This window comes from Aquarana catesbeiana, linkage group LG05 (genome assembly GCF_042186555.1).
Source record: "Aquarana catesbeiana isolate 2022-GZ linkage group LG05, ASM4218655v1, whole genome shotgun sequence".
In the NCBI taxonomy this organism is placed as follows: domain Eukaryota; kingdom Metazoa; phylum Chordata; class Amphibia; order Anura; family Ranidae; genus Aquarana; species Aquarana catesbeiana.
The window spans coordinates 568,424,737-568,449,685 of record NC_133328.1 but is presented as its reverse complement, the minus strand read 5'-3'; the positions used below and the strand labels follow the sequence as shown (position 1 = coordinate 568,449,685).

At 42.7% G+C, this 24,949-nt stretch overlaps 1 protein-coding gene across 2 annotated transcripts in view; it reads right to left on the bottom strand.

Annotated features, from left to right (window-relative positions):
* DPY19L4 (dpy-19 like 4) overlaps positions 1-24,949 on the bottom strand; it is a 101,305-nt gene that overhangs the window by 52,566 nt on the left and 23,790 nt on the right. For both annotated transcript variants that reach the window (XM_073631987.1, XM_073631988.1), the window contains 5 exons: positions 21,549-21,639; positions 21,317-21,438; positions 20,321-20,466; positions 17,840-17,963; positions 7,276-7,410 (listed from right to left, as the gene is read on the bottom strand). In XM_073631987.1, coding sequence (XP_073488088.1) covers positions 7,276-7,410; positions 17,840-17,963; positions 20,321-20,466; positions 21,317-21,438; positions 21,549-21,639 — 618 coding nt within the window. The remainder of the gene's footprint in view (positions 1-7,275; positions 7,411-17,839; positions 17,964-20,320; positions 20,467-21,316; positions 21,439-21,548; positions 21,640-24,949) is intronic.

Here is a 24,949-nt window from a genome sequence, read left to right as displayed (position 1 = left end):
AAAGAAGCAGCAGGGTGTTTTGATGTAATAAAAGAGAAAGCAGTGAGTAGCCTTTATCAGGGTGGAGTGCGAACTCAGCCTCCCCAAGATAATGGTGGACAATGGAGCAGCGGAAACAGAGGCAGAGGAAGAGGAAGAACAAAAGGGAGAGGGCATGGTTTTTCCAGACCACCCCAGCAGTCCCGCACATGTTGTTTTAACTGTGGACAAGAGGGTCACTGGAGAAATCAATGTCCTTATGAATGGAATAACCCAAATACTCAAGATCAAGATCAAATGCGTACACAGGGACCCCAATCTAGCCAACCGAATCAAGTTGCCCCAAAGCAACAGGGTCCCCGATTCCCTATACAGTGGAATCAACAGCAACTGAAATGAAGCTGCCCGGAAGGTAGTATCCCAGCATTTCCTTTGATCTCACACTCTTACAATGAACAACCAATTGTGACCCTATATGTCAAAAATAGGCCTGTTCCGTTTTTAACCGATTCAGGGGCAACTCGGAGCACCCTCAGTGAGGACTACTACAGAGGTGAGACTAAAATTGCTGAACCTTCTATGGGAATTAATGGGATACTTACCAAAACATACAAAACACCACCTTTACCAGTAAGTGATGTTGAAAGGGGAGGTGCAACAGTCTTGCATCATTGTTTCAGGATTATACCAAATTGTCCTGTGAATCTCTTGGGTAGAGATTTGATGGGAAAATTGGGTATAACACTGAAAATGACTACTGAAGGAGGGGTCTTCGTACACTCCAAGGTAATACCAATATATTACACTGAGGATAGTGATCTCCCTCCACCAGATGATCCGGTATGGTCAAAAAGCTCCTTGGATGTAGGTCTTATTTCTTGTACCCCATACAAGGCAGCTTTAAAATCATGGGCACAGCCGGTTTATCACAAACAATACCCCATTTCAAAAGAAAAAGAGGAAGGAGTGGCCCCAATGGTGGAAAGGTTCCTGCAGCTAGGAATTCTTAAAGAGACACTGTCACCCTACAACACCCCCATTAACCCAGTAATGAAGCCAGACGGCTCTTACAGGTTTGTACAAGACCTCAGAGCTATAAACAACCTAGTAATACCCATTGCTCCCATAGTGCCTGATGTGCCATCACTCTTAACTTCCATACCATCCGATGCAGAGTATTTTTCGGTCATTGACCTTTGTAATGCATTTTTTTCAGTTTCTGTTGACGAAGAGACACAGCCTATCTTTGCATTCAATTTCAGAAACCGACAGATGACGTGGTGTAGACTACCTCAGGGCTATGTAGACTCCCCTGTAGTGTACACAGTGGCCCTCCAGGCAACCCTGCGGTCTTGGACACCCCGCCATGGTTCTGTCCTACTCCAATATGTTGATGATTTGTTGTTGTGTAGTCCAAGCCAGAAAGCATGTAAAAATGATGGTTTAGATCTGTTACATTGGTTAGCAGACAATGGTCACAAGGTTTCTAAGAAAAAGCTACAATGGTGTCAGGAAACTGTTGAATACCTTGGTTTTGTACTCTCCAAAGGAGAAAGGAAAATCAGTCACAAGAGAGCTGCGGCTCTCGTGGGTCTGCCCCGCCCACTTACTAAGAAGGACATGCTATCCTTTCTTGGAATGATTGGTTACTGCCGCCAATGGATACCTGATTGTTCCTACTATGATAATCTCCTGAGGCAAGCCACAGGTACTGACATGCCAGATTGTGTGAAATGGAATGATGAAATGTACAATGCTTTTGTGTATCTTAAAACTGCAATGGTCACATCTCCTGGACTTGGACTACCTGAATATGGTAAAATGTTTCACTTGTTTGCAAGGGACAACTGTAAAACAATGGCGGGGGTCCTGGCTCAGGAGCATGGGGGGAAACTCCGCCCAATTGCGTTTTTTTCAAAAGTTGTGCCGATGCCAGTACAGGGCATGCCGGCGTGTCTCAGAGCTCTGGCATCCTGTGCGATGGTGGTGGAAATGGCTACATCATTCACTCTAGGGCATGCCACCACACTACACACCACTCACAATGTATCCATTCTACTAAAGAACATCCATACCCAGCACATGTCAGCCCAGAGGCTGAGCGGTTATGAAGTAATTTTACTTTCTAACCCAAAACTTGAGATCAAATATGCCTCTCCCACTTCTGGCCCAGCTCCAATCCTGAATGCCTTGCTAGGCTTGAAAGGTGAAGAAGATGAGGTAGTGCCTCAACATGAATGCATGGACCTCATCCACCAAGACACATCCCCGAGACCAGACATGTCTTCAACTGCTCTCCCTGGAGCACAGAATGTCTTTGTGGATGGGTCTTGTTCAAGACCAAATGATAACACATACCATGCAGGGTATGCTGTTGTTCAGCTGCCTGATAAAATACTGGAAGCAAACCCTGTCCCATTCCAATCAGCACAAGCTGCAGAACTTATAGCCCTTACTCGAGCTTGTCAGCTTTTTGAAGGGCAGGATGTAAACATTTACACAGACTCCAAGTACGCGTACGGTGTCGCGCATGATTTTGGAGTCATATGGAAAAGGCGGGGCTACATAGCAGCAGACGGTAAATCCATCTCACATTCCACGCTTGTCACAAGTCTGTTAGAAGCTATACAATTACCAAGGTCCATAGCTATACTACACTGTAGGGCACATACAGGGCAACAGGATGACATAGCCAAAGGCAACGCCTTAGCTGACAAAGCAGCAAGAGAAGCAGCATCCACACAGCCTGCAAACATACAAATGCCATTACTCTCACCAGAAATTCCTCTTTTGGATCAAACATTGCGTGATCTCCAAGCATATGCCACAGACCAAGACATCCAGCAATGGAACTCAATAGGTGTGCAGACAAACCCAGAAACTGACCTTGTCTGCCAAGAGGGGAGACCATGTATCCCTGTAGCCAGTGCACCCATTTTTATTTCACAATACCATGGGATAGGTCACAGAGGGTGGAAAGTCACATGTGAACTTTTGGATAAGGATTTTTACATTCCAGGTCTTCCCTCTCTCGTTAAGGCATATGTTTCCAGATGCATCACATGCATTCGGAATAACCCTAGCAACCCTCACAAAGCAAAACACGAACATCTGATATATCCATCTACACCATTCACTCATCTGCAGATAGATTTTACACACATGCCCAAACTAGGTAAAAGACAGGAATATTTGCTAATAATAGTGGACATGTTTTCAAGATGGATAGAATTGTTTGTAACTACAAAGGAAGATGCACAAACAGTAGTGAGGATTCTGATACAAGAAATTATCCCAAGGTGGGGTTGCCCACTGCAGATCAACTCTGACAATGGTCCTGCATTTGTGGCCAAAGTTTGTCAAGACCTGGTAAAAACACTGAAAATAGAATGGAAGTTTCATATTCCTTACCACCCCCAGAGTTCAGGTATAGTGGAAAGGATGAACAGAACCATTAAAGATAAGATCAGGAAGGCCACTGGAGGTACGTATGCAAATTGGAAGAAGGTCCTACCAGCTGTACTAGCCGAGGTAAGAATGACACCCTCTAAAAAGACAGGATACTCTCCTTTTGAAGTCTTAATGGGTAGGCCATTCCCCACCCCATGGGCCAGACAGCCACTTATGTTAGAAAGAGGGGACCTAGATCTTATTCAGGAAGAATATGTAAAAAAACTTATTGAAACTTTGGATAAAGTTGAAAGGAATGTTGCTCGCACCTCTCCTTCTTCTTCACAGGAACCTACACACCCTTTCCAGGTGGGTGACACCGTGGTGGTCCAGAGATTGAACCGCACCAAGAAACAAGAGTTTCCCTTCGGACCCCCAACCACAGTGATCGCAGTCACCCGCACAGCTATTTTGGTAGAAGGACAACAGGCCTGGATTCATGCAAGTCGCGTAAAGAAGGTCAACCAGGACCCTAAGAAGCAAGGCAAAGATAAAGCACAGAGAGGTGAAGCAGGTGATATAAATCCTCGAACACTGAGTGAAGCAGGTGGTCAAGACTCTGAACAAGATGACGTCGCTTATTTCATCACGGACTTCTGGGAAGGCCTTGTGCCTCCTATGCTGGGCTGCCCTGATTGTGTTCCTGCCAACTTGGCTGATAACTAACTGTATTTATTATTCTGAAGATTTGGGACTCATAAAGGGTATTTGTGGGGCCTCTAACACTCTACAACAGAATAATACACATGACAGACACAAGAGAAATGAAAACTCAGAAAGTTTTACAGATAAAATGTTATTATTGAAGTTTAAATATAGCTACGCCCAGAAATCTGGATTTGAAAAATGTTGGATATGTAGTAAACTCCATCCTAGCACTGCTAGAATCCCCTTAATGGCAGTACCTCTAAACTTCACCCCACTCCTTAATGGCACACCTCCTGTCGTCCTCACAGAAGTCATAAGAACACTTTCAAATAATACCCTTACTTTCCAAATCACTGGTAGAAGTCATTCCCCAGACTGGTGTTTTAGGCTGGGAAACTCCACAAATGGAGCTGAAGTTTGCCAACAAGCTAATATTAATTTTTCAATGACTTCAATTGAAAGCCCTTTCTTTCATACTTCAGAACCTGCCCTAAACACCACTCTAATAAACTTTCTTAACTCCAGTTCCACTTCCACAGTAGGACAATTATTGTCGAGTTTAACTTTTTCCAGTTTTTCTGATGAAATGATGACAATATTCAACAAACGATCCTTAGCTCTAGGAAACAGTATTTATATTTGTTGTGGAAAAATCTGTCACCCTTGGATCCCCACCGAACCCCAAGGATGGTGTTATCTTGCATCCCTAGTCCCCATCATGGGCGTAGTAGGAGATAGCAAGGGAGGACACCTCCTTGAAGCTAGCATGCATCCTAGGTACCCCCTCAAACACCGCAATAAAAGGGAGTTATTTCTTACAAAGGATAAGGCATGGGCTTGGTTCCCCTCATGGACTGGGTGGGGAATAGACTTAATGAAAAGGTTGAATAATTACACTGGAATCATTGATGAAATAATGGAAAAGAATTCTGATGATATTACTAAATTAAATATAGAAACTAGGGCAATTAGAAAACAATTAGAACTACACGAGTTAGCCATAGAAAGCATGAGTGCTGCTTTAACTGGGTTATGTGAAAACACAGAAGATTATGAGTGTTGTACCTGGTTTCATAACACAAGTATGGAGGTACCAGATTATTATGATATAATTGCACAACACCGGAAAGAAGTAAGCAAATTACAAGATGAAGCTAGAAACATTGCTAAGACATGGGATCCTTTTGCAAACCTAAGTTCTGGGATAGGAATTTTGACATGGATAAAGAGTGCTGCCATAACTATAATTATGATTGCTCTTTTTGTTTTGTTCCTATATGCCTGTTATAAGCTTATAATGTGCATAATTGTTAAGGCATCCCGAACCCCTGATCCTGCTGCTGCGAATAGAATTTATCTGAGTATGTATTATGATAGAAGAAAATTTACATAACTGTGAAAGATAGTGAGCCATATAAATAATGTCTCAAAGAGGGGATTGTAAAGAACATAGCACATATCATGAGGGACTCCATTTTAGTTCTAGGGAACCATTTTATGTTTCACAGGAAAATTGAGAAAACTCAAATATGAGTTTTAACTGAAATCCACATTATCTTTAAGTTGTTATCTATAGAAAACCTTCTCAAGGTTGCCTATACATTTTAGCTAGAATATGGAGTTTGGCCTAGCTCATGTTTGTTCTTGATAAGATTAGTGTGTCCTTCACCTGTTAAAGAATATTCTTTAAGTAAAAATGATGCAAGATTTTGTCTTATAACACCAGCTAATAGTTAAATATTAACTGAACCTATTTTCATTTCAATGACATGTATAAGGTTAGTAAAACTCCTCCCATCCCTCAAATGACATAAATGCTGTATTTCTGAAACTCAAATTAGATGTCATAAAGTGGCTAAGCAAACCTGTCTCCTGTGTCACTTTATTGATATCTCCAGGCCTGGGGGTCAACGGAGGTCTTCCTGCATTACCTGAACCTATCTGGGTGGTCTTAGAAGCCGAAATTGCCTACACATACTAAGTATGAACACCGATCTGTCTCTCCTCCTAGACAGTCCCATCCCCCCCACAGTTAAAACATAGTGAGGGAACACAGTTAACACCATCCCTGTCAGTGACATTTATACAGTAATCAGTGCATTTTTATAGCACCGATAGCTGTATAATTGACATTAGTCCCAAAAATGTGTCAAAAGTGTCAAATTTGTCCGCCGCAATATCGCAGATCGCCGCCATTACTAGTAAAATAAATAAATAAATAAATAAAAAAAATAATAATAAAAATGCCATAAATCTATCCCCTATTTTGCAGACGCTATAACTTTTGTACAAAGCAATCAATATACGCTTATTGTGATTTTTATTACCAAAAATATGTAGAAGAATACATATCGACCTGAACTGAGGAAAAAATTAGCTTTTTTTAAAAAAAATTGGGGATATTTATTACAGCAAAAAGTACAAAATATTGTGTTTTTTTTCAAAATTGTCGCTCTTTTTTTTGTTTAAAAAATAAAAACCAAGGAGATGAACAAATACCACCAAAAGAAAGTTCTATTTGTGGGAAAAAAGGATGTCAAATTCGTTTGGGTACAACGTCGCACGACCGGGCTACTGTCAGTTAAAGCAACGCAGTGCCGTATCACAAAAAATGGCCTGGTCATTGAGCAGCCAAATCTTCTGGGGCTGCAGTATATCTTCCTCCTTCACAGGTAACAGATTGCTTTAGATCAGTCGATATTTATTTATTACAGGTACTGTATTTATACAGTATCAATCATTTTTGCAGCGCTTTACATATTGGGGGTTATTTACAAAAGGCAAATCCACTTTGCACTGCAAGTACACTTGAAAGTGCACTTGGAAGTGCAGTCGCTCTAAATCTAAGGGGTAGCTCTGAAATGAGTGGAAGCTCTGCTGATTTTATCATCCAATCATGTGCAAGCTAAAATGCTGTTTTTTATTTTCCTTGCATGTCCCCCTCGGATCTACGGTGACTTTGCCTTTAGTAAATAACCCCCATTGTGTCTTGCAGTGTGGGAGGAAACTGGAGTACCCATAGGAAATCCATGCTAGCAGAGAGAGGAAATGCAAACTCCATGCAGATAGTGTCCTGACCAAGACAAGATTAGTGTTATGTTATGCATCTTAACAGCATTAAGATTTATGCAACTGAGATGCGATGTAGGATCAGAACACATTACTAATATTAAATATTTGCTCAAATTCAGTCTTTACCTTCTCTTTCCTGATCATGGAGAGGCCATCAAGCAGACACAGCGACAAGGCCTGTATGAAAAGCAAGTAGTGGCTGTACTCCCACATCATTATAAATGTGTAGGTAGATGCACTCATCAACAGGTAACAGAATCTCTGGAAAGAGAACAGAGCATATACATTAACATCATGATATTAAATGGTCCTTTTTGTAATCACAGCATCAGACTCCAGTTCCCTATGCCACAGACTGGGCCTGAGTATAACAGATTTCCAACTGAGAATAATATTTGATTCACTGGAATTTTGGATGCTAGGATTAAAGAGGAAGTAAACTCTCCCACTCTGATCCTGCTTTTCATTTAGTCCATTATAATAAGTAATTATCAAACTATAGCCACTGTAATCCAGCCCAAATCGCATATTACTTACTGTTTAAAGAAACTTTAAAAAACTTGTTTCCAGGGGTTAGGCAGCGCCATCTTAAGTATTGTTTTCTGAGTCCACAGTAGAGTGTATTTCCGCCCTTACATTGAGCACTTCCTGTACTGTTAACCAAGCCTCCTTCTCAATCCAACGTTTCTATGGCAACCCTGTTTCACTGCTCATAGCTGATTTGTTTTTTTTTCATAGTATTTATTTGTGCCTATAATCTAGTGTTTGCCTGTGTCAATCTCATCAGCTTCAGCTGATAAGGCTGCAGTAATCCTGTCCGATGCCCAAGTTTACACTGCATGTGATGTCACATGGTCACATGGGGTGTAGTAGGAAGCTCTGAGTGATTATGCAGTCTCGTGGGATTTCAGAGTTGTGCCATAGGAAGATCTGATAATAGACAGACAAGTACACAGAGTGTGCCGTAAATCAGGGGAGATCTGGGCATGCTCAGTGAAGTCATTCTAAAGAACAAAAAGGATTACAACAATACTAAGCAAGTAAGGAGATATCTACAAGCAGTGTTCATTAGGGTTTTTTATGCTGATTTACATGGGACAAAGTTGTCGGGGAGAGTTTACAACCACTTTAAGGCTGTTGGTTGAAACATGTAAGCTTCTCTTGCTGCAATTTTACTCATTTATGCTAACAAAAGCTATGTTTTAGCAGGGACATACGTCGGGAGAGCGCCTTCCTATCTTGGAGTAGAATTTTGGATCTGCCTGCAGCCTTTACAATGGCTGAAGGTGCCTAAGAAGCATCTGTGTTACTGGTCCAAATTCTTAGGGGTCTATTTACAAAGTATAGAATGTGACTTTCACAAAACATGCTCTGGAGGAGAATCTTTCAGGTCCATATGTTTGAAATGGCAATGTTCGATTCCGAGAATGTTTGGTGAAATTCACTTTATCTGCTTTAGAACAGACGGCTTCGTTTTTTAGATTTTTTTAGTTTCCTCACCTTTCCCCTATATTTTATTTGTGAAGGTTTACACAAAAAAATGGACATCTCCTAATTTGTTTTCAGCCTCTTCTAAGGTAACAGAGAGGTCCTTAGCTACCACAGGCTCCAAAAAAGAACATGAGAATCCTTCTACTTATTGCAGCCACAAAAATAAAAATGTTGCTATAAGGAAACACATTATTTTAAAAATGCTGTCACAAACTTGAGCTATTCAAAATGAACATATTACAAAAATAGGATTTTTTATAACAGTTTACCTGTAAAATCCTTTTCTTTTGATGTACATCACGGGACACAGAGCCTCAGTAATTACTGATGGATTATAGGGTATGACTAGGTGATTGGACACTGGTCACACCCTAGACAGGAAGTTCAACCCCCTATATAACCCCTCCCCTTACTGGGGATACCTCAGTTTTGAAGCAAAGCAATATAAGTGTATTAGAAGAGGGGCGGGACCTCTGTGTCCCGTGATGTACATCAAAAGAAAAGGATTTTACGGGTAAGCTATTATAAAAAATCCTATTTTCTTTCTCGTACATCACGGGACATTACTGATGGGATGTCCCAGAGCAATGCTATTTGAGGGAAGGGGACCACACAAGTAGGGTGTAATCAGACCTGAGGACCTCGTACTGCTGCCTGCAGCACACTACGCCCAAAGGCGATATCCTCATGCCTTCCCACATCCACCTGATAAAATCTGATGAATGTATGGACTGAAGACCAGGTTGTGGCCTTGCAGATTTGAGCCATAGAGGCCCGGTGTTGCACCACCCAAGAAGCACTAATAGTCCTTGTAGAGAGTGCCTTGATTTGAAAAGGTGGATTTTTTGGTTTCAAACCGTAAGCTTAAATAATTATTTGTCGAATCCATTTTGAAATAGTAGACTTTGATGCTGCCTGTCCTCTATTGGGACCTTCTGGCAGTACGAACAAAACATCCGTTTTGCGAATTTGAGCAGTTGCTTCCAGATAGGCCTTCACTGCTCCTACTACATCCAAAGAATGTAGTGACCTTTCTTCCGTAGAACAGGGATCTGGAAAAAAGGAAGGTAGAACAATATCTTGGTTTAGATGAAAATCTGAAACCACTTTCGGTAGAAAGCTGGGATGAGGGGACAATACCACTCTATCCTTGTGTATGATTAAATAAGGCTCTTTACAGGCAAGAGCTGCTTTGATACTTTTCTAGTAGAAAAAATGGCTACCTGAAAAAATTAACTTCCTTGTCAACAAGACCAAGGGAATTTGACGTATTGGTTCAAAAGGCTGTTTCTGTAAAACTGACAGAACCAAATTCAAGTCCCAGGGGTTTAGGGGCTCCCTAACCGGAGGATTAAGACGCGTTACCCCCTGTATAAAGCTTCAAGCTAAAGAATGGGAAGCAAGCAGCCGTTGAAATAATACTGACAAGGCCGAGACCTGGCCCTTGATGGCAATACGCCCAAAGGCGATTACTCAAGGCCAGCTTCATTTCTAATCCCATTTGTAGAAAGTCAAGAATTCTACTTATGACATATTTTCTGGAATGCCAAGCCCTGGATACACACTAGGAGATCTAAGCTTTCCAGACTCTTATGATAAATCATTCTGGAAGCTGGCTTTCTTGCATTGATTAAGATACAAATCACAGGAACTGAAAGCCCACAATTCTACAGAACGTGGATTTCAATAGCCAGACCTTCAAATTTAGCGTTTGTAAGACAGGATGGAACACTGGCTCTTGGGATAAGCAGGTCTGGACGTGACGGTAGGGTCCACGGGGGACCTACTGCCATCTTACTATTTCTGCATACCAAGCTCTTCTGGACCACGCTGGGCCACCAGAAGTACTGACTTCCTTTCCTGCCTGATCCTGCGAAGAAGTCGTGGCAGTAGCAGAATAGGAGGAAATGTATAAATCTGGGAGAAATTATGCCATGGAGTCACCAACGCATCTGTCCCGCATGCAAGAGGATCCCTTATTCTTGACACCAAGTTATCAATCTTGTAGTTGAACCTGGATGCAAAGAGGTCTACATCCATAACCCCCTATCTCTGGCATATGGCCAAGAAGACGTTGGGGTGAAGAGCCCATTCCTCTGGGATTAACTGTCGGCGACTTCAAGTAGTCTGCCTGCCAGTCCTCTACTTCCGGAATGAAGATTGCCGATATGCACGGCACATGCTTCTGCCCAGATTAAGATCTGGTTTACTTCTCCTTGGGCTGCACGACTCCTGGTGCCTCCCTGGTGATTGATATAAGCCACTGCTGTGGCATTCGGACTGGATCCTGACAGGGCAACCCTGTAACCTGAGTGTCCAGGCCCTTAGGGCTAGATACGCTGCACGGATCTCTAGAATGTTGATGTGTAAGGTCCTTTCTGTCTTGGGCCATCTCCCCTGGACAGTTGACTGTTCCAGGACTTTTCCTCAACCCGAAAGACTGGCATTTGTTGTTACCACTGTCCAGGCAACTGGAAAAAAGGATTTTCCCTTTTGCAGATTTTCGGGTATCAACCACAAACTGAGGCTCTGACGCACTGTAGTAGACAGACGCATCAGGAATCCAATGCCTGAACCTCCTTGTTCCAGGCAGACAGGATACTGTTTTGCAGCAGTCTCGAATGAAACTGAACATAGGGAACTGCTTCGAATGAAGCCACCATGTTCCCCAGTAGCCTTATACAAAGGCGAATAGGAGGATCTTTCTTTGCCCTGACTACCTGAATCAGTTCCTTTATGGTACTGATCTTTGCCTGGGGTAAAATACCCTCTTCTGGGCTGTATCTATGACCAGACCAAATGACTCTAGTCTTCTCACTGGTTTCAAAGAAGACTTCTCTGAGTTAAGGAGCCAACCTAGGTATTGCAGGTAGTTGACTGTGGTGACCAAGCTTTGGTCCAAGCGGGCTACCGAGCGGTCTATCAAGAGTCAGTCGTCTAGGTATGCTATTACCATTATACCTAGGCCCTTAATCTGGACAGCGGAGGGGCCAAGATTTTTGTAAGCACCCAAGGTGCAGTAGCTAGCCCGAGAGGCAGAGCTATAAACTGAAAGTGGCGTTTTTCTACTTTGAAATGCAGGTACTTTTGATGAGCAGGAAAGGTACATGCAGGTATGTGTCCTTGATATCTATTGACGCCAGAAATTCTCCTTCTTGTAGAATGGAGACTACCGATTGGATCGATTCCATGCAAAAGGATCGTATCTTTAGGAATCGGTTTAGATCCTTGAGATCTAAAATGGGTCTGACATCTCCATTTGGTTTTTGGAACCCTGAAAAGGTTGAATAAAACCCCAATCCCTGCTTTTGCGTGGGAAACAACCACGATAACCTTTTTTGCGACAATAGTCGCTCCACTGCTGGAAGAGAGACTTGAGGAAACGAGGAGAGGGGAATACTCGGAACTCTAGTTTAACCTACAGTTAATGTGGACATCACCCATCTGTCCTGGAAATCCTCCTACCAGAGCCTTGAGAACTGTAGCAGTCCTCCCCCCCCACCCGAGCGAGCGGGGGCACTCCTTCATAAAGAGGCTTTAGCGTCTTGTCTAGTAGGCTTCCTCCCACAGGACTTCTTTTGTCCTTGGGTCGACTCTGAGATTTATTTCTCGAGCCTGACGGAGGAGGTCGTCGCAACTGCCTGGAGGCTGATGCTCCTGGCACTGGAAACAGAGCCTGTTTAAAAGAGGGACGTATACCAAATCCTCACCGAACAGCCTTGCACCCAGAAGGGGAATCCCAGCCAGAAGCTCCTGACATGGTGATTGGGCTGAAATTTTTCAACCATAAGATTCTACGCATATGTACCAACCCAAGTGCAAAGCGAAAGGTTTGGATGATAGCATCTCTGATTTTGTCAACAGCAAACACAAAACCATTGGTAGGTTGGCAAACCCCCGGGCTTGCTGCTCAGGTAAAACTTTGAGGACCTGTTCAACATGGTCTCTTAAGTATTGACAGACTGATTGCTGCCACTGCAGGTCGAGCTATTAGGACCTTGCCAAGAGAGAACACCTTTCAACAGGAATTACTATTATTTATCAGTTGGATCCCTAGGTATCTGAGCGTTGTCGACAACACAAGTCAGACTTATTTACGGAGGAATGGCGGCGTCAACTACCGGTATACCCCCCATCTTAGTAAATTTTTCCTCCATAGGATAAAGTGTTGCAAAACTTTTTTATGCAGAAAAAAATGTTTATCTGGGTGATCCCACTCAGAATAAATAAGCTTTTTCAGTAACCATAAACAGAAAAGCATGTGTAGTTTGAGGAGGCTTCAGTGAACCCAAACCAATAGGAGGGTTCTTTAACTGACTCAGATATGGGCAACTTAAATGTGGAGCGGACCAATCCAGCCAAAATTCTAACACCTTCTCATCCTGAGAAGCTGAAAAGGGCCCTTCTCCACTTGATTCCTCAGAAGAGGAATTATCAGTCCCATCCCGATCCTCTGAGAGGGATTCCTCTCCTTTCTCCCAGAGTTCCTCAACTTGAGGGTCCTGGGTAACAGAGGAGGACCTACTGCGTTTTCTTCCACTGAGTGAAGATGCGATTAAGGCCATTTAGACTTTCCTCTAATCCATTAATGGTTGAGGAAAAAACCTCCTGCGTAATGTATACAGGGGCTGAAGTGCCAGAAGCAGATGCAGCCCCTGACCCCGACGGCTCTCCCTTGCCAGCCATCCCAGGTCCTTCAGGGGGGAAGGTGCTGCAGAAGGGGGGTCCTCAGAACCTGAGGGAGATCCCCTAGAGCCTCTGGTTTTTGGGGTATTTGTACCTCTTCTACCCATAGTGCAAAGCAACAAGGTGGAGGTATCACACAAATGAAACACTGACTGCTGAGCGATGTAGTACAGCAACTGCTGCTGCTACCAATGCCCAGTCTAGTGTTTCTAAGTAAATGTTGCCTGGGAGAATGCCTGTGTCCCACCTTACATGCGACCTCAGCTCTGTGTCCCTCCATAGGCTGCGTGCATCTGGAAAAGTGTGCTCTTTATAGCCTGTGCAACCGGCGATGTGGGCATCTAAGCACGCCGGACGTCGCGCTAATGCTCCGTCCCCCCTCCTCCGACCACCCCTTCCGCCCCCTCCTCGGTTTTTTACAAAAATGTGCGCTTTCCCGCGCGAGCCGATCCTCCAGGACAAGCTGGCAGATGAGGAACCTGCCAATAGTAGTGGCGGCGGCGGTAGCAAAATATACTACCGCTTTTCAGGCCACCCCAGCCCCCTAAACCTCGGGGGGAATATCCCTGAGGAAAGAGCCCCCCATCCCATCCTACCTGGAGCTCAGCTGGAGGAGCTGTACAGCGTGGACACTGAGACAGACAGATCAAGCATGAGAAGGTATGTGCTCTTGGCAGCCCTCGGTGGCGACAATAGGCATAGCATACATTTACTTAAAGGAGAAACCTACTAGAATTAAAAAATTCTGAGGAATCTCCCTTACCTTATCCAGCTGCAGAGTTCTGTTATACAGACCCAATCTTCACCTCTCACGGTGGGCTCCATTTGGAAAACCTTCAGAGACAGAGGCCCCCTAGAAAAGGAGGATCCGCAGTTCTGGGCCCATAAAGCACCCCGCCAGGGATATGGCTAGAAAAACCAAATACTGGATCCCGGGGTCCAGCTCTCTAAAAAGAGAAGCGTTACAGGTAAGACCTCGTTTCTTCGGACACGAGGCCCGGGTACCATCTAATTCGGCCTAGAAAGGACACCTTGAAATGGATCCGGTTCACATGGCTTGCCCCAGTATAGGATATAGGATATTCCCTTTGGAGCTCAGCACAGCACATCTTTACACGTGACCAACACCTAAGACACTGGCGAAAAAACTGAGGTATTCCCAGTAAGGGGAGGGGTTATATAGGGGGTTGAACTTCCTGTCTAGGGTGTGACCAGTGTCCAATCACCTAGTGATACCCTATAACCCATCAGTAATTACTGAGGCTCTGTGTCCCGTGATGTACGAGAAAGAAAATTGCTTATGCAAGGGTTGCTTTTGTTTATGTCAAAACAACCTGTAGATTCAGGAATATAGACAACTGAATATATATGAAAATCTTGACTCTTCCGTTAAAAGTTAAAGTGGAATTTTAGTCAGAAAATTAAGTCCTGCTAGATCACTTCAGGCTGTCCCCTCTTACAGGTACAGCTACATAAAACATTAAAAATAAATGTCTATACTGTTTAACCATTTGCTGACCGAGTACTGTACATTTACTGCAACAGTGTGGGCCAGCTGCACAGAATTATATATATGTATGTATGTGTGTGTTTGTGTGATTCTGCATTTCCGGGAAGGGGGTGCGTGCGCACGCCTGCCTGTGCTGTGAATCATTACAGCACATGCTGAATATCGGGTGCCATCCAGTGACTGACAGTAGGCATCCGGCGATCGGCTCTAAGTTTCACAGAACATAGCTCTGTGAGTGTAAACAGCACAGAGCTGTGTTCAGTGACAGGGAATCTAGTTGTTTTTTTTATTCCCTGCTAAACAGGGATTGAAAACAACTAGATCCCTTATTAAAAGTAGCACACAGTATGCACATAAATACTTGTTAGGCACATATTTAACCCCTTGATTTCCCTAGATGTTAATCCCTTCCTGCCCAGTGTCATTAGTACAGTGACAGTGCATAGTATTAGCACTAATCATTGTAATAATGTCAGTGGCAGTTAGTTCATACAAAGTGTTAGTCCCGCTATACAAGTCGCTGATCACCATTATTACTAAAAAAAAAAATTAAACAAATAAAAAATTCCAGTATACAGTATATCCCATAGTTTGTAGATGCTATAACTTTAATGCAAACCAATAAATATACACTTACTGGAATTGTTTTTAACCAAAGACATTTATCAAAATACTTTTTTGGCCTAAATTCATTAGGAGATTTGATTTTTTTTTTTTACGGAATATGTTTTATAGCGGAAAGTAAAAAATATTGTTTTTTTTTTTTTTTTTCAAAATTGTCGGTCTTTTTTTTTTTCCTTTATATAATAAAAAATAAACCCAGAGATGATCAAATACCACCAAAAGAAAGCTCTGTTTGTGGGAATAAAATTAAATTATTTGGGTACAGCGTTGCACGACCGTGCAATTATGAGTTAAAGTAGCAAAGTGCCGCATAGCAAAAAACTGGCCTGGTTATGAAGGGGGTAAAACCATCTGGAGCTGAAGTGGTTAACCATTTGACCTCAGGAAGATTTACCCCCCTGCACGGCCAGGCCACTTTTTGCCTTACGGCACTGCTTTACTTTAACTGACAATTTCACGGTCATGCAACGCTGTACCAATATAAAATTTGTGCAATTTTTCCCCACAAATAGAGCTACATTTTTGATTTCTGCTATAAAACATCCAATAAAAAAAATTAAAAAGTCTAATTTCTTCATAAAATGTAGGCCAATATGTATTCTGCTACATATATTTGGTTAAAGAAAATCCCAATAATCGGGAACCACTAGAGAGATTGGTGATCTACCAGAAGCAGACTGATAGTATAGGATTGGTCTGGCCGACAGAAGTAGCAGGGAGGCAAGAGAATCCCCGGAACGAAAACTAGCAAGAACTAGCAGTGGAGTGTGAGTAACACAGAGGATTGTTTGGCATGATAAAATGACAATACAGATATGCACATACTGTGTAGATTAACCAGAGCAAGGGGAACACAGCTGGCCAGCATATTCCCCACAGTGATTTTCCAGGCCAGGTAGTCTAATGTCACACTACAGGGAGCCAAAGGGGAAATACACTTAAAGTGGATGTAAACCTGAAAAAAATTTAATGAAGACTTCTACCTGGTACAGTCCAGGATGTCAAGTCATCTGTGCCCAGTCTTGTCAAGAAGAGTTAATCCAGCTCTGAGCAATCCTCTTGTCTTTTTTTAGTAAGATAAAAAAGGACACACAGATAGGTTTGTGTCGCCACATCCCCCCACTGCTGTGACTGACATCTGATTTCTTTATCTCAGGAACAAACAGAGAGCAGAGTGTGTGTTACGATTCCAGCTTCACATCCCTCCTCCTTTCTTCTCCAGCTCTCCAAGGATTGGCTGCTCCACACCTCAGCATGACTGGGCATGCTGAAGTCATGTGGTGCCTTTTCTGAGTTTTGACTGGATGTTACTCAACATGGGGCATGATCAGTGTGACTGAAGTGTAGGAGAGCATAAGGGTGGGCCGGGAGTCTTGTGACATTACAACTCTGCGCACAAGCTCCGGCAAAGACATCCACCCACCTATTCCAGAGTTTTGCAGGGCTCCTACTGCTGAAGGGGGTGACATGTGCAAGGTAGGGATACATGCAGAAGGCTTGCATGTATATCTACATTAATACTGGCCCATTAGTTTATACTGGGTGAGTGGTGGGTTTACATCCACTTTAAGACCCCTTTCACACTGGGGCGTTTTTCAGGCGCTTTAGCGTTAAAAAAATCGCCTGTAAAGCACCTGAAAGAAGCCTCATCTGCAAACCCAATGTGAAAACCCGAGCCCTTTCACACTGCCAGCACCCGATAAACGCTGGTAAAGCGCTGCTTAAGACCCTTTTCACACTGGGGCGTTTTTCAGGCGCTGGCAGTTTGAAAGAGCTCGGACCATCGGCCCACCCAGCCCGGTGGCAAAAACACAAAAGCGCTGCAAAGAAGCTGCTTGCAGGACTTTTTTTGACGCCCTGCCAGCGCAGCGCCACAGTGTGAAAGCACTTGGGCTTTCACATTGGGATTGCAGATAAGGCTTCTTTCAGGCGCTTTTTTTAGCGCTAAAGCGCCTGAAGAACGCCCCAGTGTGAAAAGGGTCTCGGTGTGAAAGCACTTGGGCTTTCACATTGGGATTGCAGATGAGGCTTCTTTCAGGCGCTTTTTTTAGCACTAAAGCGCCTGAAAAACGCCCCAGTGTGAAAGGGGTCTAAGGCTCGCAGAGAGGCAGCAGATAGATGTTCTTACATCTTCTTCTGTAATTTTTTAATACATTTTATAATACATTTAATAGGACGAAGGACCAAATGTCTACAAAATATAGCCTCCCAGTGCGCTCAGTAGAAGCTGAAGCTTCAGCGTCCTGTCCAGGGGTTTGCACAATGGAAGGAGAAACTTTCTTAACTTTCTTTCCCCTTTAGAAGAGAGATAATACCTCAGAGGCCTGCTGTGTCCCCTAGTGACCATCCAGAGAAAGGCATTTTGTTCAGGCAACTCACCTCTGCATATACATTGCTGCTGTTTCTTAAAAAGCCTGTGAGTGCTGCAACCTGACATGCGAAGTATGGGAGAGCCCAGTTTTCTCTCAGAGGAATGGAGTCTTCCATTCGGGTGGTATCTGTCCTGAAAAAAAAGTGCATTTATTGATCTAAAGCATCCCTTGCTAGATTAGAAATTCATCTTTGTGTATATAATAGGCTTCAGTGATGAGCCATCTATTTCTCATAGACATTACACTGAAAAAGTGTATGTAAACCCTAGCAACAAACTTCTCTTTTTTGCTCAATTTCAGTTTGTTTCAGCAATTTTGAATTTGTGACACAATCACCATGTATTTTTTGTGATTATTTAACAGAGATAACAAAATACTTTCAATGGTATATTAATAATACTGTATTTAATTATATTACTAATTATAATTATATTAAATTCTAGGCATCAACATGTTACACATAGTTTAATCGTTACAGCTTGGCTCACTATAACTATGTATATGACATACCTTGCCAATGCTCCTGGAAGCAAGAAATCAATGAAGCAGACAACGCTACTTCAGTGATCTCTACTTGCTTCTGGGTTTTATGCCAAGCAGCTGCTCTCCTGCATTGTGAACACTGAATGTCACCTATGCCGAGCGGCCGACCTTCTGAGAATGCTTTGCATTCATACAGAAAAAGCAAAGTATTCTCTGAATGGTGCCCACGTGATGCAGCCGACCTCCTGTATTTACAATGCAGAAGAGCAGCCTCTCAGCATGGGACCCCTGAAGCAAGTGGAGATCACTGAAGTAATGGGTGTCTATCTGCTCTTTGCTTCCAAGGCTGTGAGGCGTGCGGAGGCTGCTAGAGATCTTTCAAATTTTCAGTAGCTTATTTGATACAGCCCTACAACCCAAGCCTCTGGTGGCTCTGCTGATCACAATGCCCCGTGCCTGAGCAAAGTTACAACGGCAGCCAAGCAAACTATTGCTAGGTCCTGGAAAACACCTGCTCTCTACATTTTGGCCTTTTTTGGTTTTAAACTCTTTTTTACTCAATCTTAGCACCCAAGAAATGATACATACCAAAATTGAGGCCACAGTGCAAGATAGAATCCGCCCATGCTTAAAAATTTGGCAACCCTGAGCAGACAAATTCTTACCCCCTGACAGTACCCTGTTAGGGGCCGAGTGGTCAGGGATGTATTTTTTTAGTGCAGAGACACTTGTCGGGCCAATCCCCAGATGCCCTCCCCTCTCACCCTAACACCCTCTCCCCCCTCCTATCTTTTCCTATTCTTTACTCCAGAATTATCTGGTATCTATTTGCCATGGCCGAGCCCCAAGCTATGGCTGGGGAGGGGCATTACTTTAACCTGAATCTCTTCATTGTTACTTGTTTGATTCTTAAGTTATTTTTTTTCCCCCATTCTTGACCCTCTGTATTCACTGATTACATGGTATTCACCACTTGTTAGAGAACCAGGCCATTTTCTATTTCTCCCTATGTGGAATTTTATTTAGCCCAATTAGGTTTTAAACTCTTTTTTATTAAATTTTAGAAAAAATATAACACAAAACAATCAAAAACACAGGTACAAAACAATCAAAAAACACTAGTAGTATTCCCTAAAATAAGCACAAAAAAACACATTAAAAATCCCAGGTGATTTCATGTACCCCACTGTATGCATATAACTGCGAGCTTACATCACATAGAAAGGAAAAAAAAAGGAGCTATGAGACAAACCCTACTCTTTAAAAAGAATGGATACCTTTTCCGGTCTTCCTCCCGACTGTGGTCTAGAGTCCATCTAACCTCTCAGACTAGACCCTACGTACCCATTCCGTGCTCTCCCCCCCCCCCCCACCCCTCTCAACCACCTATTAATCGATTGCAGCCCAATTTTGGCATTCGAGTTCAATAAAAATATTCCCTTTAAAAAAAAAAAAAAGGGGCAGGGGACCCTACACACCCCTTAATCTCCAACCAGTGACCTCACTCAAAAAAAGAAAACACACCAAGAAAATAAAAAAGTAACAAAACCATAAATAAAAAAAAAATATATGTGAGCTATTTGTAATTGTTTAAGAGGTAGTCCCATTTCTATTTCTTCGTGTGTGGAGTTTTGTTTTTCCCAACTTGGTTCCTGTATGTATTTGGTGTGTACATGTTAATACTTTTCAATAAAAATGTTCGAACAAGAAAAAAAATCTAGCGGGGTTCCAATCCTTCCCTATTCTATAAAAAAAAGTTTTGGCTATGCATACAGTTTAACGCTAATATAAACCACTGTGGGTGGTGTGAACCTCCATATACTGGTTGGCGGTTTAAACCTGACAATGTTATTAGTGTGGTACATAGCTAATGTCTGAGAAATGCCCACTTTTCAGGGGTTTTACAGCTAGAATTTAATATTGAATAGCTTTATAGTGAATAATCAATCTTTTTTATTTCTTAAACAGAGTAAAAAGTCAGCTCTAAATGAATTCCAGTTTGTACCTGTTAATAATAAACCAGGCAGCTGTCAAAATCCCAGCCAGCCAGGTGCCACTCATCATCCAGCTGGTGACAAACAAGGCACCAATATATATTCCTTGTAGGCCAAATATGATTCCGATGTAGAAATATACGGGGTCCACTGCACCCTGTGAAGAGACCAGAGACAGCGGTAAGAATATCTGCACTTTGTACAGGAGAAGAAACAATCTCAGTTCTGTCTCTGTGATCGATTCCAGGGAACCCCTGCTTAAGAGGAGGGCTAGCCAAACCAAACTCTGACTCCTTCCCTAGAGCATTTGGTCTAGGTGTTTGATCACATGAAAGGCCTCCATAGGAATCCCACAGCTACCTTTTTTTAGTTTATTTCAGGGCTACTGTTACCACTTCAAGGGAGAGGAGTGATTTTAAAGTGGTATTAGAGGTTCGACTTATAAACACACACACACATATATAATATATATATATATATATATATATATATATATATATATATATATATATATATATTTATATTTATTGTTATACTTACCTGCTCTGTGCAGTGGTTTTGCACAGAGCAGCCTTGATTCTCCTCTTCTCGACAGCACTTCTGGCTCCCCCCCTTGACCAGTGCAATAGCAAGCCACTTGCTATTGCTGGTGCACTGGTGCGTGCTTGCTCCAGAGCCCTGCTCTATGCAGCCACAACTCGGACCTGCCCCCGCTCTCTCCTCATTGGCTCACTGGCTGTGATTGCTATTGGCGCCCACTGCTGTCTCAGCCAATAAGGAGAGGGAGTCCTGGGACAGCCAAAGAACTCATACACATCGCTGGATTGAGAGAGGGCTCATATGAGTATTAGAAGGGGCTGTGGGGGGGAGCAGTACACAGAAGGTTTTTTACCTTCATGCTTATAATGCATGAAGGTAAAAAACCTTCAGCTTTTACAAGCACTTTAACTTTAGCTCTCCTTTAATGACATTTCTAGGGAAGCGACTCTAAAATTTGTAGAATTTACCTTACTACCAGACATGTGATACAGGGCACTGGCTATGAGCTCCGGGTACAGGGTCATCTGCTGGACAGCATTGATAGTCTTCATGGGCACAGTCCTATTGTTATAGGCCAATTCAAATACACCTGAAATAAAAAGCACATCAATTAAAATTTAGAGACAAACAAGAATGGTCCAAAACAAATATTAAGTATCATGTGTTTGATAGTTAGCTAAGAGTTTTAGATCACTATACCTCTTTCAAATGACGGGGCTCGCAGCATGTCTTTATAAAATGAATAGTAGACGGCTCCATCTCCCTGAAAAGTGATTTCTCGTTCAAGATCCTAGAGAGGAGATAAGTGCAACACAGTGTTAACTATATACCCATTTTAAATAGGTACTACTAGAATTAAGATCTAGTTTGCTATTGATTATTGATCTAATGCTGCAGCTGACCCCTGTCAGCTTTAAGACTGAGAGCTGGGTGATCAAACACCACTGATCGCTCAGTTCTCAGTGATCCGTGACCAGAGAGCCGTGACTGTCAGTCACCGTCTCTCTGCTCTTCCCACCCCGCCCCTGCGCTCACTGGAGCACTGGGTTGTGTAGGGGTTGGGAGAGCAGCTGGCTCAGTCTATCAAAGGCTCATTGAAAGGCTGAGCCAGGTGCCGGTCCATGCATCTGGTAGATTCCATTCATATGAGCGTGATCTTTCCACAGCCTGGACTGGCTCTGCGACGACAGTGGGCTTCAGCTTCCTGGGTCACAGGAGTGAAGAACGAACTGCACTCCTTTAATTCATGGGAGAGTTACAGCCAAACAAGCTTTGGTTGTACTTCTCCTTTAAAGAAGAATCCCAGATACAAATATTTTATACATAGTTATATCGATCCAGCTTGGACCAGTGTAACTATGTATATACTATACCTGGCCAATGTTCCTGGAAGCCAGAAATTAATGAAGTAGACACTGCTCCCCCCAGTGATCTCCATTAGTTTCCGGGTCCCACGCTGAGCAGCTGAATTCTGATCACAGGAGGTCAGTCGCTCTGCACAGGCAACATTGAGAGAATGCTTTGCATTTGCAGAGTGAATCCTCTGATTGGATGAGGTAGAGAGGTGGGGTGGTGACATCACTTCAGTGATTTCCAGCTTCCAGGGGCATGCAGCAGAAAGGATGGTGGTATGTACATAGTTGCACTGGCCCAAGCTAGTTCAAAATAACGATGTATAAATGATTAAATTCCTCTTTAAGAGTAAATAATTCTTACTTTTAATTCTAATCTAGACATATATCAAACAAGAGATGTGCCCCACCTTTACAATCATGAATCAATTTTTTCCCCTTTTGATTTACAATCATGAAGTCATTACTGCCGATCATTACCACTGGAAGCTGGGTCACACACTTCTGCCACAACTAGGCTAAACCAATGGACCTCTCCTAACTGTGACTGGCGCACCACATAAACTACAATTCAAACTATTTACCCTAGATTGTGGTGATCAAGGGACTCTTGGCTTCTCTGATCAGATCTCAACAAGAGAGGAGATACCCACTAACTGGTGGTTAGGTTTGTACAACACTTATTCCAGGAACCCTATTTCTATAGCTTGATGATGAGAGAAAGCACAATGAGGGACATCAGAATGCCATTATTACTGGGCTTGGCATCCAAATACACTTTTGCACACTGGTACTGACTAGTATTTCAGTATTTCACCATCACGCTAATGAGACACCAAAGCTGATAGAAAGAGGCAAGGTAGGGTCAAACAAGGATGATATGCAGGCAACTGACATACTCCTTATCAACTGATGATGTCATTGGTCGTTAGGAGGTTGGCAGCTAGAAGGTTGTAATGGTGTACAATGAAAACCTGTGACTGTGTAACTAAAAAGGCAGATTTCATCCACCCACCTGCTTGTAAACAATTTTGGGGCAATTTTTAGGCATTTTGCCTGGGCACCCTGGTTGAAAAAGGCTGCTCTATACATTGTGCTGTATGTTGCATACTCCAGACTACAACAAACCATACTCTGCGCCATATCTTAAATACTTTGGACCACCACACGGCCAATACTTCATGTTATAAACTCACCACTGCTCCACTTTGTTGGTTATATACCTTACCACTCCAATCTGTTGGTTATATATATACACACCTTACCACTCCACTCTGTATACTGTGCTGTGCATAACATCATGTTGTTGTAATAAAACCACTAGCAAAGTTTTTGGCTTTTAAATTCCTTCATTCCTTTCAAGAAATGGATACTATGGATACATTCTGACAGACTGCTATGGACAATAAAATCACTTAATTTTGCACTATTTTTACATCAAAGTAACTTGAATGAAAGAATTCATAAGACATCCCAAGGCCGTGGTCAGAAGCATGTGAAAGCATAGCTGTATATTACACTTCTCTTTTATGTTTTAAGCAGTTAGTAGATAAAAGGGAGAATCTAATAATTACCTGCTGCGGAAAACATACTTTCAATAATGAAACTCACTCTTATTACATCAGAAGCATTTCCTGCCAAATGATTCCACTAGAATCTTGGGTAATTAGGGTAAGGCAAGTTTAAATAAAGATAAAAGATAGCTCAAATCTTTTTTTCTTCTATTTAAAAACAGCTTTGCTCTGGCCTTTGCTGACCTCTGGTAACACAGATAAAACATGGTGGATTAAATGCCTGACCTAGTGTGCCACAAGCCTTGTTCACTGTTGGTGTCCTGAGGTCAGAAGGTCGCCAGCTCTAAGTGGATCCTTACACAGCGTTTATCTGGCCTGCAGACCTCTGCAGCATAAAGCATGCTTCTAGTCAACTCAAATAAAATCTAATGCTTTTGAGGCACTTATGCTAGCCATAAACTTGCAGATTTCCCTGTGCATGCTAAACAGCATAGATGGAGGTGTCTACATCGCAGCACCCATGGCGGGGTGAGTACCGAACAGTAACTGCATCTGATTGAATGCAGTGGCTGTTTGTCTGAAATTTTCCACATCTGAAGTTAACAAGCCAGGTGGAATGGCCACCAACGACTCAAATTTTGGCTGAATCAGCTGAAATTTGAGTCACATAGAGCTAGCCTTGGGGTGAGTGACCCTACACAAAACTACTATTATAATTATTTTACAGGATTTATATAGCGCCAACAGTTTGTGCAATGCTTTTCGTTAGGGCAAACAGTACAGTTACAATACAATTCAATACAGGAGGAATCAGAGGGCCCTGCTCGATAGAGCTTACAATTTAAAAGGGAGGGTCAAGTGATACAAAAAGATAATAACTGTGGGGGGTGAGCTGATGAAGAAAATGAAAGTACAGTTGTTAGGTGGAGACAAGATAGGGACACAGAGCAGCCATAATAACTAATTGGGTTATGCACCACCTATAGGTGAATGGACACTGGCAAACCAAAAAAAGACAGGAAGTCCTCCCCTATATAACCCCTCCTACACAGGAAGTACCTCAGTTTTGTAGCAAGCAATAAACTTCCCAGACAAGAGGGAAGGGATCTCTGTGTCCCATGATGTACTCCAAGAAAAGTATTTTACAGGTAAGCTGTAGAAAAAAATCTTAATTTCTTTATCGTACATTACGGGACACAGAGCAGCCATAATAACTAACTGGGATGTCCCCAAG